The sequence below is a fragment of the Eleginops maclovinus genome, chromosome 5, assembly GCF_036324505.1.
Source record: "Eleginops maclovinus isolate JMC-PN-2008 ecotype Puerto Natales chromosome 5, JC_Emac_rtc_rv5, whole genome shotgun sequence".
In the NCBI taxonomy this organism is placed as follows: domain Eukaryota; kingdom Metazoa; phylum Chordata; class Actinopteri; order Perciformes; family Eleginopidae; genus Eleginops; species Eleginops maclovinus.
In genome coordinates this window covers 1,867,589-1,884,217 of record NC_086353.1, presented here as the reverse complement: position 1 = coordinate 1,884,217, position 16,629 = coordinate 1,867,589, and the positions used below count along the sequence as shown (strand labels likewise).

Below are 16,629 nucleotides of genomic sequence, written 5' to 3'. Positions count from 1 at the left end.
AGCTCCAAGCTTTGACATTAAAGTAATGAATACATGGTAATGTATACATTATTCTCAAATGGGCCTTTCTGCATGATAGGCACTATTGGGAGTTTAAGTATGTTTTGATGCGAAAAGTCAGATTTTAAGTGCAATACTTTCTGTATTGTACGCAGTGTTATTGCCACTTTTTTAATTAAATAATACATAATTTAAGTATCAAATAATAATTCAATTATATAAATTATCAACATGATTTGTTTCACCACCATGCATTGGGAATGAGTCTGTTTACTAGTTTATATTTTATTTTGAAAGTCTACGCCGGAAACCGTTACCCGTAGGTCAGTTAGCTTGTGGCTCTTCTCTCGGCTGTCAGTCGGAGTCGGAGAGAAGCGCAGGATGTCTGGCATTTAGACCGCCGAATATCAGGGATAAACTGGGCTTTAAAATCAAACTGGAGTGCCCTGAAATGAAGTCTGGGTGAGTGAAATTAAATATAATATAAAACCTTAATAAGCCTCACATTTAATAAACCTCACCGTGTTTACAAGTGCGGCTTACCGACGGCTGTTTTCACCGTAGAAAAAACGGTATTCTGGCGATAACTGCCGATTTAAATCTCCTATAAACTGTCAATCATTTTTCAAATTTAAACGGCTGTATTATTTCTTCGGTGGTGTTTTTAAAGGTAGAAATAATTTGGGAAAATACGATGTTTTGGGGTGTGCCTGAGGAAATGAAAGCCTTCAAAATAAACTGTTACATTCACAGGAAAAATCTACAATACATTCAGAATAATTGCTGCTGATAGCTTGTCACCCTTGGATCAGATGTAGGCCAGCTCAGATGAATTATTAATTAATGTGGTTTATTTTTACTGATTATCTCAAAATAAAATGAAACGCGTGTAGGCGGGCAGTGTAAAGTAACTAAGTAGAATTACTCAAGTACTGTACTTAAGTATAATTTTGAGGAAATTCAATTAAGTATTTCCAGTTTCTGCTACGTTTACTTCTATTCCACTACATTTCAGACATTGATTTGACGCTATAGTTACATTTGACATAAATGCATGTAGTACAATCGACTCAGTACTTTCCAAAATGTTTTCCATATTGACTGAATTCCACATAAAAAAACTCATATGTATTTAAAACCAGGAAAATGTGATATTTTATAAAAATGCAACACATTTTTTAGAGGCCAATGATACTTGATTACACTTAGCTGATCATTCTTCTGTACTTTTACTTATCTAACATTTGCAACACAGGACCTATACTTGTAATGGAGTATTTTAAGACTCTGGTATTAGTACTTTCACTTAAGTAAGAGATCTGAGTACTTCTTCCACCACTATAGGCAGGAGATATACACATATACAGGATATATGGTGTCTTATTGGTGGTGTCTGGGTACGAGCAGCAGTCAGTAGAGCAGTAAGGAGTAAGACTATAAGAAGCTCTGAGGGTAATCTGTTGTGGAGGGAGGTGGGCGGGGCTACAGGTAAACCACACCTGCAGGCAGATCCTCTCAGAAACCTACAAAAAAAAAGTGGTGTAAAGTAACTATGTTCATTTACTCAAGTACTGTACTGCGACGTACATCACTTCAATAGTGTAAACAAGACTACATGAGCAATTCAGGGTTCAGTATCCGGCTTAATGACACTTCTACATGTTAAAGGCAGAGGCTGGGATAAAACCCTGATTCGTACACACCCATTATCCCCATGAGCCACAGCTGCATAGAAATAGTTTCTTTATATTTTTGTATTACATTATTTCCAAAAATTACGTTTTATTTCCCCTTGTTCTTTCTACAGTGATAACAACCAGACGGAAGAAGTCAAAGGAACCATGGTGACTAAGAAGGTCCGGACGGAGTACATGAAGAAGTTCAGGGATCCTAAGTGGGAGACCTTTTCTAAATGTTACGAGGACTCTGTGAAGTACCGCGTGACCCGGAGAGTCATGGAGGGTTCCCACAAGTCCTGGTTCTGGGACGGTTGGGACAACAGCTCCGAATCCAGCGGCTGGTCCACGCCGAGGCTGAGCAGGAACAGAATCGCTCCTCTGTCCCTCCCTAAGCAGAAGCTATCCAATCCCGGGACAAAACAGCCGTCTGAGGACAGGGAGACGGAGGGCGGAGGCGGGGAGACAGTCGTAGACGCTGCTCCACTCGCAGGTGAGGAGACTGACACCAGTACAGACATCGATTTAAATAACTGATTAACTGTTTCAATCATTTATCATGCGAAAAAAGAAAGTCATCTCATATTCCAGCTGAGTTGTTTCCTAAATACTTATACCTTTACTGTTAATTAAACTAATCAACACATTTGAAGATATCAACTTCTAAAAACAAGAAATTCCTACATCATAAGATCAGTCTGAGTTCAGGCTTTAAGAAACAAAGAGCTGCACGTCATCTTTTATCAATTCAATCAATTATCAAAACAGTTGCTGGTTTACTTTCTGTCCATTATTTATTTTTGCATCTTTGGCAAAGAAAATAATGTATAACTTATAACTTTAGGTCCTACTTTATCAGGTACATTATCAGGTATTTTGCAAAACAAAATAAGCCTCTAACAATAAGTGCCATAAAGAAGCACACACTCAGACCAGCAAGCAACCTGCAGGTACATTATGTAAACACACCAAACCTTTGCAAGGTCTGGTGCTTTAGTTTCAAATGAGCTAAACATCAGCATGTTAGCATTGCCATTGTAAGGACTTTAGCATTACGCTTTAGGCATTCTATCCTATAATAAAACAATTAACTAGAAACAAAATCATGAGATGACACAATAATGAAATGATAGTCTGTTGCAGCCGTGCTAACTTCATCATTTCTAGTTCAGGTGTTCTAAAACTCTTAATGCTGATGCACTAAACCAAAAACATAATGTCCTGTTTCTGTTCGCTCTCCTCTGTTTTTGTCTCGCTTCCAGAAATATTTTGGGATAATCTCCCAGACCCCCGGGAGGAGTGTTTTTGTGCTCCTGTGTGAGCGTCTCTCTGACAGTATGAGGGCCAGAGGCAGCTCTACCTCTAGAGACGCTGAAGCTAAAAATATTTGGACTGAAAGTTCAGTGATCAGAGGAGACTGCTTCCTCCTGTTCAGACACTGAGTCAGATACAGAACACCTTTAGTGACTCAGTTTGGTGGCTTTCATTTCAAAGGCAAGAGATTCAGGGAACCAGCTCTGCAATTCACCACCACACATTAGAGACAGTCTATAGACGAATATTCAACAACGTGATTAACTCAAAAACACGTGTCTTTAATAAACGTCTGCTCTGTGTCTCCAGCAGTGGTTGTAGAGAACGGAGTGAATGGAGACAGCGGTGACTCTGTGACTCCAGACACCAGCGGCCCCTCAGAGGTCGACTCTCCGACAGACAACGGCCCCGTTGACACCACCTCTTCTGACGGGGAGCCGGTGAAGCCGGTACCAAAGAGACGCCATCGCCGCCGCACCCCCCGTCCTGAGACACCACACCGGGACAGTTCCCTTGATGAGACGACCGCTGTGGTCAAGAAACCCCCGAGAGCAAAGAGCACACCGGCAATCAGCACCAAGGAGTGCCGGAGAGCATCCAGCAGGCTGGACTGGCCCGAGAGACCGGCGGAGGTCAGGAGGACCAGGAACGACGTGAGTGTTTGTTGAGTGCAATAAATCCTGGGACAACTTCACAAACACTCATTTGACAGACAAATTAAAGGAAGATTTTAGAGGAAGATTTTGATTGCAGGATTGGTAGTGGAAATATTTCTTTCTAATACTTAAAAACAGCAAGTTAAAGGTCTGCTGGTTACTGCATCAACTCTAACCCTGATATTCAAAGTAACTACAGCAGGGAGAAGTCAGAAAATGTGTTGTTGTTGTTTTCAGGGTATTTGTTGTTTAAAGGGAAAATATTAAATAACATAAGCCTTATTTTAGTTGACTCCTGTCCTGGTAATGGTGTTGCAAAATGCAAATTAAAAAGAGGAACAGCAAAAGAGTGTGCTAATTGTTTTAGGCGAACATCAATTAACCAAACTAATCACTAGACAAGATTCATTAGGTTAGTTGATTCAACATTTCTCTGTAATTTCCCAGTTCTAACAAAAAAGTCAACATTTTATATAGAAATAAATGTGCTTGAACATCTGAAGCGCTGTGATGTGGGACGCCATGAGTCCAGGTGAGCCTCAGAGCTGCCTGGTTCACAGTCACCAGAGAAGTGAGGCTGTGTCACCTGAGTCTCGGCTCACATTAATAATGAAACACCGGTGTGCTTTTCGGAAATGTCTCCCCTCCATCTCTCTGGGTCCCCTCTCAGAGCCACACGTCCGATGCCTGCGTACAGACGACCCGGCGGGGGTCCGATAAGAGGAGCTCGAACCCGGAGCGGCGGCGCGCTCGATCCGCCGACCTGGAGAAGACGAGGCGGTCGCAGCTGACGGTGGCCGACGACCGCTGGATGACGGAGTACATGCGCTGCTTCTCCGCCCGACTGAGGTAGAAACGGGACTCTCTGAAAACCACGTTCCCTTACTGAGGAGCAAATATCGGACTCACTGAGAACCACGTGGTCCCGCTACAGTCCGTCAGAGAGAGAGTGAAGCTCTGCTGTCAGGGGACAAACACACTCTGAACTTATAGTTTATACTGTCGTTTACTTTAGGTTGAGTAATGAAAATCTGAAGACATTAAACACACTATGAGACATGACAGGGCCTATACACTCTTTGGATTAGGGTTCAGACATGAAGTGAATCCACATCAAATATGAAGTGCAGCTCACATAAGAGACTCCACATTTATGATGAGTAATGTAGGGTCATCATGCTTTCAGAAAAAGATTACACAATAAGATCTTTGATAAACACACGTCAGTAAGGTGGATTTAAGAACTACAGGCACATAATCAAACTGCTAGAACAGCTGAGTTAAATTAAGACAGATATATCACTTTACTGTAACTCTGTATTAAAAGCCGGAAAATACGCTAACAAAAACAACAAGTCAATGTTTCCCCAAATGAAATGCACTCGTATAGGATGGTCTGCAGTATGACGCAGTCTGGTGAGCCCTACCTGTCATGTGTCTACAGGATTCACTGATGAAACCTGGGCTGAATCTAGATTTTCCACTTAAAATATCCTTATTTCTGAGTCATTTGAAGGAAAAATGCTCTCTAAATGTGTGTGTTTTTCACCCGACAGCAGTGACGCAACCTGAACAGATGTGATGGACTGAAGTATATGTTCTGCGATGCTGTAGACGCTGTTTGATAATGAACAAACATCACAGAGAATGAATAATTACAAGCTTTCTTTCAAAACAATCACAGGTCACTGTTTGAATGTGTGTCATTTACGAGCATGAACGTCTCCGCTGTTCCCTCACACACATTGACTTTAACTTCTCTATCACTAAAGGCAGCTGTGTGTGTGTGTGTGTGTGTGTGTGTGTGTGTGTGTGTGTGTGTGTGTGTGTGTGTGTGTGTGTGTGTGTGTGTGTGTGTGTGTGTGTGTGTGTGTGTGTGTGTGAGAGAGTGAGAATGAGTGAGTGAGTGTGTGAGTGAGTGAGTGAGTCAAACTCTAAGGCAGCAGAAACGGACCAAACTGTAGTATTTTTGATATTTGCCTGAAGTTTAGATTAGGATAAACTACAAAGAAACACAATTTATCAAATAAAATAAATATTCAAAGTATTTTCGGAGGAGAAACTAGATTTAGGAAGTGCTACCTTTATTATAACTTCTCTTTTAAATGCGTTTCTCTATATTGAGATGCAGCTTCTTGCTTACTTTGATTTGAATGAAGACTCATCTGTAACATGGTGCTTTCTCTTTTACTGCAAATAGAAAAGTTAACCCTCTTTATTCAATTTAGATCAAATATATTGTATAGATTCAGTTATGAGGTGTGTGCTCTTCTTCCTGTGGGCGATAAAGCTGAAATAAACCTTAATTTTGACATGATAAATAAAATGCCACACTATATTAATACTAATTAACACTTTTATAAAAACAAAACTAGAATATATTATAACGGCATTATGTCCAACGAAACATGTGATATTTTAAAGAGCAGAGACTAATTTAGCCCTTTCCTTAAATAATGTCAGAATTGTTGTTGTTGTTGTTTTCTGCCTATTTATTTTAAACGGATTTAAGGATTTAAAAAAATAACAAATAATGATTTACTTTGGTTTCAATTCAGTATTTTCAATAATAACTTCAATTTCATTCATTGTGAATAATTGAACAATTACAGTCAAATAAATGAAATGACTTTACATCGTTAGCTTTTATCCAAAGCTGCTTAAAATAAGTTGCTGACGTCCAATTAAGGACACCGTTTAAATAGACTGTAGCATATTTGAGCACCTTTTTTAATTTGACATATTGTCCGTCTCCATCACAGCGACAGACGCGTGGAACGGTCGGAGTTGCGTCTGCTTCACCTGTTTGTTCTGACTGTGGGATTGTAGAACGTGTGGAAGTGAAAATGTGAAACTGAGGGCTAACGATCATCATGCTTTCTGCTTTAGATATGCAAGTAATACTTTAACACTGAATGAATTTAAATCCACAGAGAATGTTTATCGATGTCATCACCGTCAGAACCTCATCACTCTGAATGTGCAGAAGTATTTATATTTAACAGTACTTTATTTATTCATATTTGGCAGCTTTTGAAGTGCAGCTATCGATACTTTAAAGAGGCCCTGTTATGCTGTTGGGGTTGTCCCGTTCCTTTAGTGTGTTTTACAGGTTTTAGTGCATGTAAATGGTCTGCAGAGGATAAAATCCCAGTGTTCCCTCCAGGGGGAGTTTCTCTCCCACACTACAACACGACCCTGAAAATGAGCATCAATGAGCCCCTTTAACACGACAGTCATTTATTTTATCTTTCTCGGTCATTCCAGTGACCCCTCCTGATGTTTTAAGGCCCATAAAGCGTGCAACATGTAAGATTAAACACCGAACATTTGTAAAAGATTTTCAGGAAATGTCCAATATGTTTAGATACAACCTCCTTGGATGAAAGCGTTCCAGGACAAGTTATAAAAAGTATATAAAAAACCGTGTGTTGCTAAATGTTCACAGCTGTTTCAACAAACACATTTAGTGCTGTCGTTTTTGTTCCTAAGTTTTACTGTAATGGCAAAAAGAGGATGTTTTTTTACGGTTTACTTTTAAGAATCCCTTTAAAAGAACAAAGTCCTGGTTTCAGGAAGAAAGTGAGAAACACTTCAAAGTGGTTTAAATGGTTTAATGCAGATATTTTGTGTCACTTTATTTTGGTACCTGATTTTAAAAGTCTGAACGTTTGAGACAATCAGCCGAAAATAGAGAGGGGGGGGGAATAAATGAAAAATGAAATATGTTAAATGTGAGGAGTTTGTTTAACGCACCGTTTGAGAATGTGACTTTTTTGCTTGCTGTATCTAAAGCTTTGAGTAAGGGTTTTATTATCAAACGTCTGAATGTTTCCACCAGGTTTACTGTTTTGGTCACTGTATTTGAAATCACGTACAATATATTTTCATCCACTTTGCTGTGAATAAATGGTATTTGAATAACATCGTAGTTTGTGATTATTTACAATCATAGGATTATTTTAAAATTATTGATATATTTATTGATATTTTATGAATCCTTTATATAAAAATATATCATTTTACGCTGATGTATTTTTTATACCATAATTGTATAGGTTGCTGACCCCTGTCCTATAGAACGAAGGTACTGATTCATGTATCGAGCTTTAAATTAGTATTTGGGTTAGGTGATGTACTGAAGCTTTTCCTGCTCTAACTCATCCTGTAGAGACGGTGTGTTCAGGGGTTCACAGATAAATTGGATATTTCTGTTGATTTCCTGCAGGAGGTTTTACTGTGCAGTCTGCAGAACAAAAACACAGTTTGTGGGTCTTCAGTCCTTACAGCTCCAGCTCTGAGCGGCTGCAGGAAGTCTGTAAACCTTTAATCCAATCGGAGTTTTAAGAAAACAGCGGGGAAGCAATGGTCAGGATAAATTACACTTAACGTTCCTGCTTCAATTAAAGCGCAGGGATCAGCGTCACCCTCCGGTCTGCCCATCACAGGAACCGTTTAGAGGTTTAGCTCAAGCAGCAGCGAAAATAATCCGCTTTGCGATAAAGAATAATGAAATGAAATAACGTAACAATGTTTTGTAATACAAAAAAAAGTGGAGAAAATACGTAAAAGCAGCACAAAGAATAACCAAACAACATTCTGAAGTCAAATTAAAGATTAGTAGAGATAAAAAGTGCGTTAACTCGATGAAATGCAGTTTGTATGCAATTCTTTCTTTAAGAATAAGTGAATTTTAACATTGAAAAAAGGTAGTCAAATATAAAAACGTAAAGTATGAAATGTTTACGGCAACAAAGTTTAAATGGTTACACTGCATTATTTTATGAAGGGAACATCTCTTCCTCAGTCTGGAAGTAACTCGAGCTTCATTCCCCCTGAAAGCAGAGGTGAAGAAGGTAAAGGGCATGGAGTAGAGATGCGTTTGGGTATAGGAATAATAGAGTTAAGCAGTGAAATGATACCTAAACAAAATACAGTCAGTGGATTTTGTTTCTTTGCAATGTGTCAAAAACAACCACAGGTGGTGAAAATGTCTGTAAGTCTGTTTATTTACAGCATACAAACTGCAAAACGTTTCAGATCTGAACTGAAACGAGATGCTGTAAACTCATGACTGAAGCACTCGCCGACATTTTGCAAAATCTGAGCGTCAACATCAGTATGGGGAAAAATAAAATACTGTACAAACTCTCAGCAAAAATGAGAATAAAAAACAAAACTAATGAAATAAAAATATATCCCGGTCTCTTCAACAACAAAGAGGATGTGTTCATGAAGGCAGTCCTGCGGCGAGGATACTGCCCAGCAGCGTGCGGTCCTTCAGAGCGTTTTCCACGTCCTTCTCCTCGATCTTCAGAAAGATCTGCGGGAAAAACAACAACATGTCAGGATACTTCTTCCACTTCCTGTTTACAGATAAAATGCAATAACACAAAAGATGCATCTATAGGAGAGATATCAGATCAGCGCCTAGAGCTGCAACAACTTGTCATTTCATACACAAGACTTTATGTCTCCATGTCTGAGAGCTGTTGAGTCATCCATTACTCCTCAACAACAAATAAATCCAGAGCTCCGGTTCCTCTACTTCCTCTCCAGAAAAAAGGAGAGTAAAAGAAAGGATCAGAAATCTGAGTTTCAGTGTCAGCCTGCTGCCTGCCACATCCCCCGGCAGACCCACCGGACATCCATCCCCTATTTATTCTCCGTAAGCTGTCTCTGCCGTCTGACCAGACATCTGACCCCTTCTTCATATTTCTGGACTCATTAAACTGTTTCTGACTAACAGAGATATTGTTTTCTGGCATCACTTTGACATTTTACAGGGAAATCTGCATTTTGGTTTGAGGGCGCACACCCACAGTGAGAGGGAGCAGAGACCCTGATACCCGGTTTAGACTAAACCCTGATATTTACAGCTTCTCTTCTAGATAGTCAAAAAACAACGCAGTGATGGAGAGCGATACGCAGTGATGGAGAGCGATACGCAGTGATGGAGAGCGATACGCAGTGATGGAGAGCGATACGCAGTGATGGAGAGCGATACGCAGTGATGGAGAGCGATACGCAGTGATGCAGAGCGATACGCAGTGATGCAGAGCGATACTCTGATGGAGAGATACGCAGTGATATATTCACCTTGGTGAGACGCGCCTCTTTGGCTTTCTTCAGAGAGAAGATCCCTCTGCTCTCCAGCAGGCTGCAGAGCGACAGACACTCTCCCTGCCCGACCGCAGACACCTGTCTCTGGGCGCACAGTCGGCTGTACACCTCATGGAGCTGTGACACAAAAAGAAAACCTGTTTTAGACTTTCTTCATCTAAACATCATCTCCATCACGGCTGCAGAGCCACCTGCTGGACGTCTTAAATAGAGCAGCAGACGCTTCAACATGTAGCTGTAAATCCACCAATCCTGGGTTAGATATACAGCCAGAGATCAGAATCAGGTTTATTGCCAATTAGGTTAACTTCATTTAATTCATTAACACGGTAAGATATATTCAGTTGTTAAATCAAAACCAATATTTAGTAAATAGTAACCTCCAGGACTCTGATCATTATCGTGCAACATCCACTTTCACTGGTTTCCTGAAACCATGTGATCCGTGGCTTGCATTTTTCCGTTAAACAAACAGTTTATGATCTCACCTTCCCGAGGACGGCCTCCTTGCTCTTGCCGCTGCGTGTGAGCAGCAGCAGGCAGCAGACGAGCAGTTTCTGCTGCAGCGGGAAAGTCTCTCCGTCCGTCCCGCCGCACTGAGACGCCATCCTGTCGCCGTAAACCTCCGACAGGACCCGCGCCACCTGAGGGAGGCTGACCCGCGGCGCTGCAGCACAAACACAGGAGGCGTCGGAGTTAGTTATTGGATGACGACTTAGCGGATTCTGCAGTGGAGGAGGAGAAGTCAGCGCTCACCTTTAGCTTCATCTTTCAGATCGGATAATTTCTTCCTCTCGTCAGACTCCACAACCTCCACAGCTCTCCTGAAAACAGAAGGAAATCAGCTGTTGATTTACAGTGCATCTCCTCAGAGTCACTCAACGTTAGTTTATCCAAGAGTCCCAACATGAATCAGGAGCAGGCTAACAAAATAATAACTTTTACGCTGACAGGTCATAGAAAGCCGAACTGACATTTATCTGTATTTTACTTTAAATATTTACCATTTACAACACAATGTCTGCTTTAGTTTAAAAAAAAACAGTGCAAGAAATTAGAAATGTAACTCTCAGAGAAACAGAAAGGGCTGATCATCATTCAAAATGTCTATCCTTTATATTTGCCTGTATTCTTCTGTCTTGATTTAGTTCAGACCTGTATTTTTTATTATTACACTTTTTCCTTTTGCACTTAAGAATACGTTTCATTTGTTAAGTGATGACCTCACACAGGAGAGTACAACAGCTTTATTGTTTGGGAATTTCATATACACTTCATGTATTGAATATATAAAACAGGCTTCATTGTGATATTTATTCAGATATATGTTGTGATATGAAACCATTACATTATTCCCTCTGAGATGACGTGGTGTAGAACAGACAAACAGCAAAACTATGTGATATTTAAATACACCGTGAGAGACATGAGGAGAGATTTTACCTGCAGATGTCCAGAGCCTTCCTGGCGTCTCCCGACACCGCCGACACTTTTCTGGCACAAAACTGAACCGCAGAGGCGTCCAGGATCCCGTCAGCCGACGCCTGAGAGCAGGAAGGGGAAATACTCATCAGTACAAATCCCACGCTGTGATTACAGCAACATGCTTTAAATCTGACTCTGTACCTGAGAGAGTCGGTCCTGCACGATGGCGGTGAGCTCCTGCCGGCTGTAGGGGGGGAAGTGCAGCAGAAGGGGGCGACACTGAGGGCGGGCCTGCAGCCGGGGCAAGATCCGGTCCGTCAGGTCCAGAGCGTTCGCTATACCTGGGAGGAAAAGAAATAACGGCTTTATTAAAGATTTAGAGCGTTTACAATTAGCTTTGTGTTCAATGGTCAAATAAAACGGAGAAGAAAGATCTATATTTTCATTCTATGATTTAACCTTCGTCGATCCATGAGACCTGTACCGTAATATCTAAAAGCTTCTCCTTTTTCTGTTCATGCATATAATGTACATGTAGTCAGAAACACTCAGAAAACATTTGGATGTCAGAGTTTTAGAAAGTCAAATGGACATACGCTCAAAATTCTACGTTGATATCTTTTTTTCTATCTCCCGTGAGGGTTCAGATGTTTTTATCCTCCTGATTTGTCCCCGTTATCTCTCAGGAGCCGAGTTCTTATGTAACAACGGGGGAATGTCTTACCGACGAGGCAGAGGCGAGACTTGCTGAGGTACGGCCACTCGAAGATGGTGTAGAGAACATCCTGAGATTTACTGTCCAGCTGATCCATCTCATCCAGAACCAGCAGCCTGAGGAACAAACAAACACTCATTATTTACCGCTGCCATGTCTTCTACTACGATCAAAAATGCATTTCAGAGCTGCACAAAGAACAGCAAACTCAACGTGCATCACATTTCAGACTCTCTATGACCATCTCATCTTTTTAAATATCAACATTTTGTCTCCTCTATATATTTAATCCAGCACATCAGTTCATTAAAAACAAGGATGTGTTTCAGTAACCTCCGATCAAAGCTTCAGATAAAGAAAGGAACATCTGGACTCTCTAGGTGTAGTAAGTTACTCACACAGCGGGCCCCGGGGCCGTCAGGAACTTCTGCAGCCCGCTCTGTCCGCCCGGCACCTTCAGCTTTTCCGCCAGCAGCCGGAAGATAGCGTGGGAGCTGCGCAGACTCATGCAGTTCACCAGCACCGTCTGCACCGAGGACATCTCCGCCTGCAGGAACACACACAGTTATCATGACGCTGTCCCGTCTCCTCCTCTTGTTGGCTTTACTCTTTTTTAAGTGTGAATGAAACCATGTTCTATTTTTAGCGTGTCCTCTCTTTAAAAGCCATTCTTTTCCAAAGTCAAAAACTCTAAATCTTGCTTAATAAATGTACCTCAGTAAATACACGCAGTGAGTTTCCAGCTCTGAACAAACAAGCATTATCTGAGCCCTGCAATAAGCAGTTTTTATCCACAGTACAGTCATTTATCCTATATAGGTGACTTCTGCATTAACTCTATTCATTTATATTTGTTTCTTTCCAATGAAGGCTTTAAATCTGCTGGTCTTGACTCAAGGCGTGCACCTTCCTGCAGTGACCCATAGACTCCAGTAGGTGTCACTGCAGCTCCACACATCTCGCTCCACATGCAGAATGAGAATACTACTATTCAGATGTGCGAAAAAGTGAAGTACAAATACTTTATATATTGTAGGCTTACACACCCTGGCTGGCCTACAGGAGTATTCCTTTTGGTTCCCTCCACTCATCCTCTGCTAACCGTCCCCAGCACTATAGTCACCATGGGGGGCTCTGATTTGTAAGTGCACTGCTACCAAACTCTGGAACTCCCTCTCAAACCACATCCTGGCGAAATGTTGGGACAACCGTGAGTCAGTCAAACAGGTCTAGGGTCATCGCGCTGTACCGTAAGGAAAGTGATGGCGAGTCATTTTTGCGACTGCGCTCGCATGGCAAAAAAAAAACCACGCACAGTGAGCATGATTACAGTCCTCAGTTAGTTTTGGGGCAAAATCCCAACATTCCTTCAGTGCTTATTGCCAAACCCCCAGCCTTAGAAGGTACAACAAAATGTGAATGGGTCGGAAAACACATTTCTGCTTTACATGCATCAAGAAAAGCTTTTACGGAAGCAGAACACTCAGAAAGAATCGGGAGAGCTCTGCGCAAACAAACTCAGTACAGATGAAAAGTACCAAACCGGAGACAAAGTATATTACAAGCGAGGTGACTGCGCTGAGTGGAAAGGACCAGGCACTGTAGTGTTTATCAGACATGGAGGAACATGCATTTGGGTCCATTATCTCAGGTTGAAACAAGTGAATACAGAAAATGTGGAGCAACAGGTCACAGAACAAGACACAGAAGGAAATGACTGACATTGAGCAAAGACACACACACACCTTGAGTAAAGGAGTTTAGTGAGCAGTCTTTTTAAACACGAGTATCTGTACTTCTACTTGAGTGAACGATAAGGATGCTACTGTAAGTCCTGCGCTGCAGTACCTTCATCTCCTGCAGCACGCAGTTGAGGCAGGCCGTCTTGCCGGTGCCGGGAGCTCCGGAGATGTAGAGGCTGCCGGGGAGTTTCTGCAGGGCTTTCTCCTGCAGGAAGGACCGGATGGCACCGCGCTCCGACTCGCGGGACAGAAGACGCTCTGGGACGGCGGTGTGCAGCGCCTGCTTCACGCTCAGGAACCTCGTCTCTACAGAGAGGAAGAGGAAGATGGAGTCAAACGCATCCACATCTGATTATGAGATCATTATGAATGGATATGCAAGGTTTGTTTTGTCAGAGCGGTATGCGCGTTTCTTCACATGGTACGCTGTATATTGTATACCGTGTTGTTCTGTGTTCAGGAGTAAATAAAAAACAAACATGAGAGCCTCTTACTTTCCGCAAAGAGCCGAGCGACCGCCTGTTTCCCCCCCGGGCTTCCGGCAGGTGTTTCCTGTCGCCGCGGTGACGACCCGGTGATGGGAGACATGGGTTTCTGTGGTGACAGTGATGGGACCGGCCGCCGGCGAGCGGAGAGAGGCGAGTTCTCGTCGAAGCTGAGCTTTCTGGGAGAATTCACGGCCGGCTTGCACTGCTTCGGAGGGGAACCCAGCAGCGTGGCGCCACCGAAGTTACAGCCGTTATCGTCTCCTTCAAAATAAAACACCCAAGGTTAAATCTCCAGGTGAAGCTGATTTGGAGGAACTCGTTCACAATAAAAACACCTCACACCTCGAGCATTAGTCCTTAAATTACTGTAACTGATGTGCGAAAAAAACTCATATTTAACCGCCTATAAAAATTGTGTAAACCAACCTAAGCCTTCTAAAGGCTATAGGGAACAAATGGAGCCCTATGCCATGATATAGTGTGTTAGTGGCACCGTTGAACACTTTGACCATTCTAAAGTTGTTCTACACTAAAGAAATGATGCCTAGTTGCAGAGTAGCCTCTCACCTGTGCGTTTCCTGGGGCTGAGTGGGAGTCGTGTCTGGAGACCCGGGGAGGATGTTGGACCTCTGGGTGAGAGAGGAGACGGGAAGGCGGTGAGCCGGGCGATGGCAGGACGTCTCGGGGACATTGGTCTGATGCGACCCAGGTTGAGGTGCTGGGTTTCAGGCTTTGAAGCTGAGGCAGCCGGAGATTCCTCCCGCTGCGGCGTCTTGGCGTTAGAGGAAACTCTGCAGGATTTTCGGTGAGGGAACGACAGCGTGGGTTGAGCCTGGTCGTTGGAGCGTGTACTAGGCATGTTGAGTTCAAACTGAAACATAAAAGTACTCAATTATTTGCATGGAAATATACTACAAGAACCAAAAGTAAAACAAGTTTGCTATTAGAGAGAGATACTCAGATCCTGTGCTCAAATAAAAGAAGCTATGCTGTGTCCTGCATTCACCATACACTAAAAGTACTCATTATTACTACTCAGATATTTAATATTATTAGATTACATTGTTGATGAAGGAATGTGTTCATGGTTTAATGTTGCATAATGTTGGGGGTTTGAAGTAGCATTAAATGGAGATCCTCAAAAGTGTGTACTGTGTGACTTTCATCTACTGGTGCTATCACTGTTGGTTATAGCACCTGCCATATTTACACAGCACACTTAAGTCATTTAAAAATCAACCTAGAAATACAATACCTACCATGATATATGATCTTTATTTTCCCTTCTCATAGTGTAGGTTTTTGTGCATGGCCTGAATATGGATACGTGTATCTGAGAGTACACTAAGGTTTCTGTGAATTTAATTTCTCAATATCACCTTCTTCTGATTAACCTAAAACAATTATAACACCCGTAATACTAAAGTAACATGTCAACGTTTACAGATCGTTATATTAAATATGTTATATTTACTCTGAATCGCCAGTAGAACAAACAATACAGTATGGTTGTCAAATGGCGCGAAAACGGTGGCGTTATCACAAGGAAATAGCCAGCTTTCGCTTTCAAAGTGACTGATGTTTGGTCTGAAACATATCCTTCAAACATGATTATATAACTGGAGGAAAACACATAAGGTAACAAATAAACCACTAGGAGTATTTTAGACGATAAACCAGAAAAGCAAGGCTGGACAGTAGAGGGACTGTCTTCCGGTTACGATTTAAATACATATTTCACCTCTAACGTCTTAAATTAGAGAGGTAATGATATATTTACCTTTATAAAGGTGTTAGGAAGTCTTCTCAGTTGAAAGTAGAGGGTTTTCTCTTGTCTTCCAGCCCTCAGCGTCTCTATTCCTCTGTTGTCTTCAGCACACTGAAGCTGAAACTTGCGCCAAATCTCTTTCAGCTCCTCCTGTGTTGGAACATCTGCGTTCTGATTGGTCAGAGCTACAGCGTCGCTGACGTTCATTGGCTAAGCGTTACAGGCCGGATGTACGTCACGGTTTTAATAACCCGGGCAGCCCGTGTGGCGGGAGTTTAAATGGAACACTGTTTTCCCGGGAAATTGAGCGTCGCAAAAGTCTGTAACGTGGCGCACATTTAATATCAGAGTCCAGGAAAGACATTAGCGTTACACTCAAACATCTCATGTGGTATTAATGCTTTTACTGAAAGCGTATTTGTATTTAAGGCAACATTAAATTAACTCAAGGCTTGATTTGGATATTGTAAACTGACGAAAGAAGTAATCAGATACTGTAATGCAGTAAATCTAAAAATATCACTATATACACAAAGTAATTCACTTTATGTGGACATATTGGTTTATTGAGAAGGTATTTGTTATTAAGGCAACATTTAATGAACTCAAGGCCTGATTTAGATATTTTAAACATCAGATATGAAAAATGTGATCTGATTTTCCTCTTCATTTAGCCAATAGCAACATTAAAATATTTCACTTTGATTTAAAGTCCTTAATTC

At 41.7% G+C, this 16,629-nt stretch overlaps 2 protein-coding genes across 3 annotated transcripts; one reads left to right on the top strand and one right to left on the bottom strand.

The window, feature by feature from the left end:
• Nucleotides 1-345: 345 nt before the first annotated feature.
• ccsapa (centriole, cilia and spindle-associated protein a) lies at nucleotides 346-7,562 on the top strand. 2 transcript variants are annotated; one of them, XM_063883993.1, is made up of 4 exons: nucleotides 346-462; nucleotides 1,808-2,169; nucleotides 3,303-3,643; nucleotides 4,317-7,562. In XM_063883993.1, exons 1-4 carry the CDS (start codon nucleotides 452-454, stop codon nucleotides 4,497-4,499), a joined length of 897 nt encoding a protein of 298 aa, XP_063740063.1. In that variant the 5' UTR covers nucleotides 346-451; the 3' UTR covers nucleotides 4,500-7,562. The 2 variants fall into 2 exon arrangements, with proteins under 2 accessions (XP_063740063.1, XP_063740062.1); XM_063883992.1 differs by having other exon boundaries at nucleotides 3,300-3,643.
• Nucleotides 7,563-8,631: 1,069 nt separating this feature from the next.
• cdc6 (cell division cycle 6 homolog (S. cerevisiae)) lies at nucleotides 8,632-16,047 on the bottom strand. The gene is made up of 12 exons (XM_063883129.1): nucleotides 15,920-16,047; nucleotides 14,707-15,010; nucleotides 14,146-14,400; nucleotides 13,758-13,957; nucleotides 12,308-12,456; nucleotides 11,919-12,025; nucleotides 11,396-11,535; nucleotides 11,213-11,313; nucleotides 10,526-10,593; nucleotides 10,258-10,436; nucleotides 9,746-9,886; nucleotides 8,632-8,969 (listed from the first exon to the last, which is right to left on the bottom strand). The coding sequence occupies exons 2-12, from the start codon at nucleotides 14,996-14,998 to the stop codon at nucleotides 8,877-8,879; spliced, it is 1,725 nt and encodes a 574-aa protein (XP_063739199.1). The 5' UTR covers nucleotides 14,999-15,010; nucleotides 15,920-16,047; the 3' UTR covers nucleotides 8,632-8,876.
• Nucleotides 16,048-16,629: the final 582 nt, after the last annotated feature.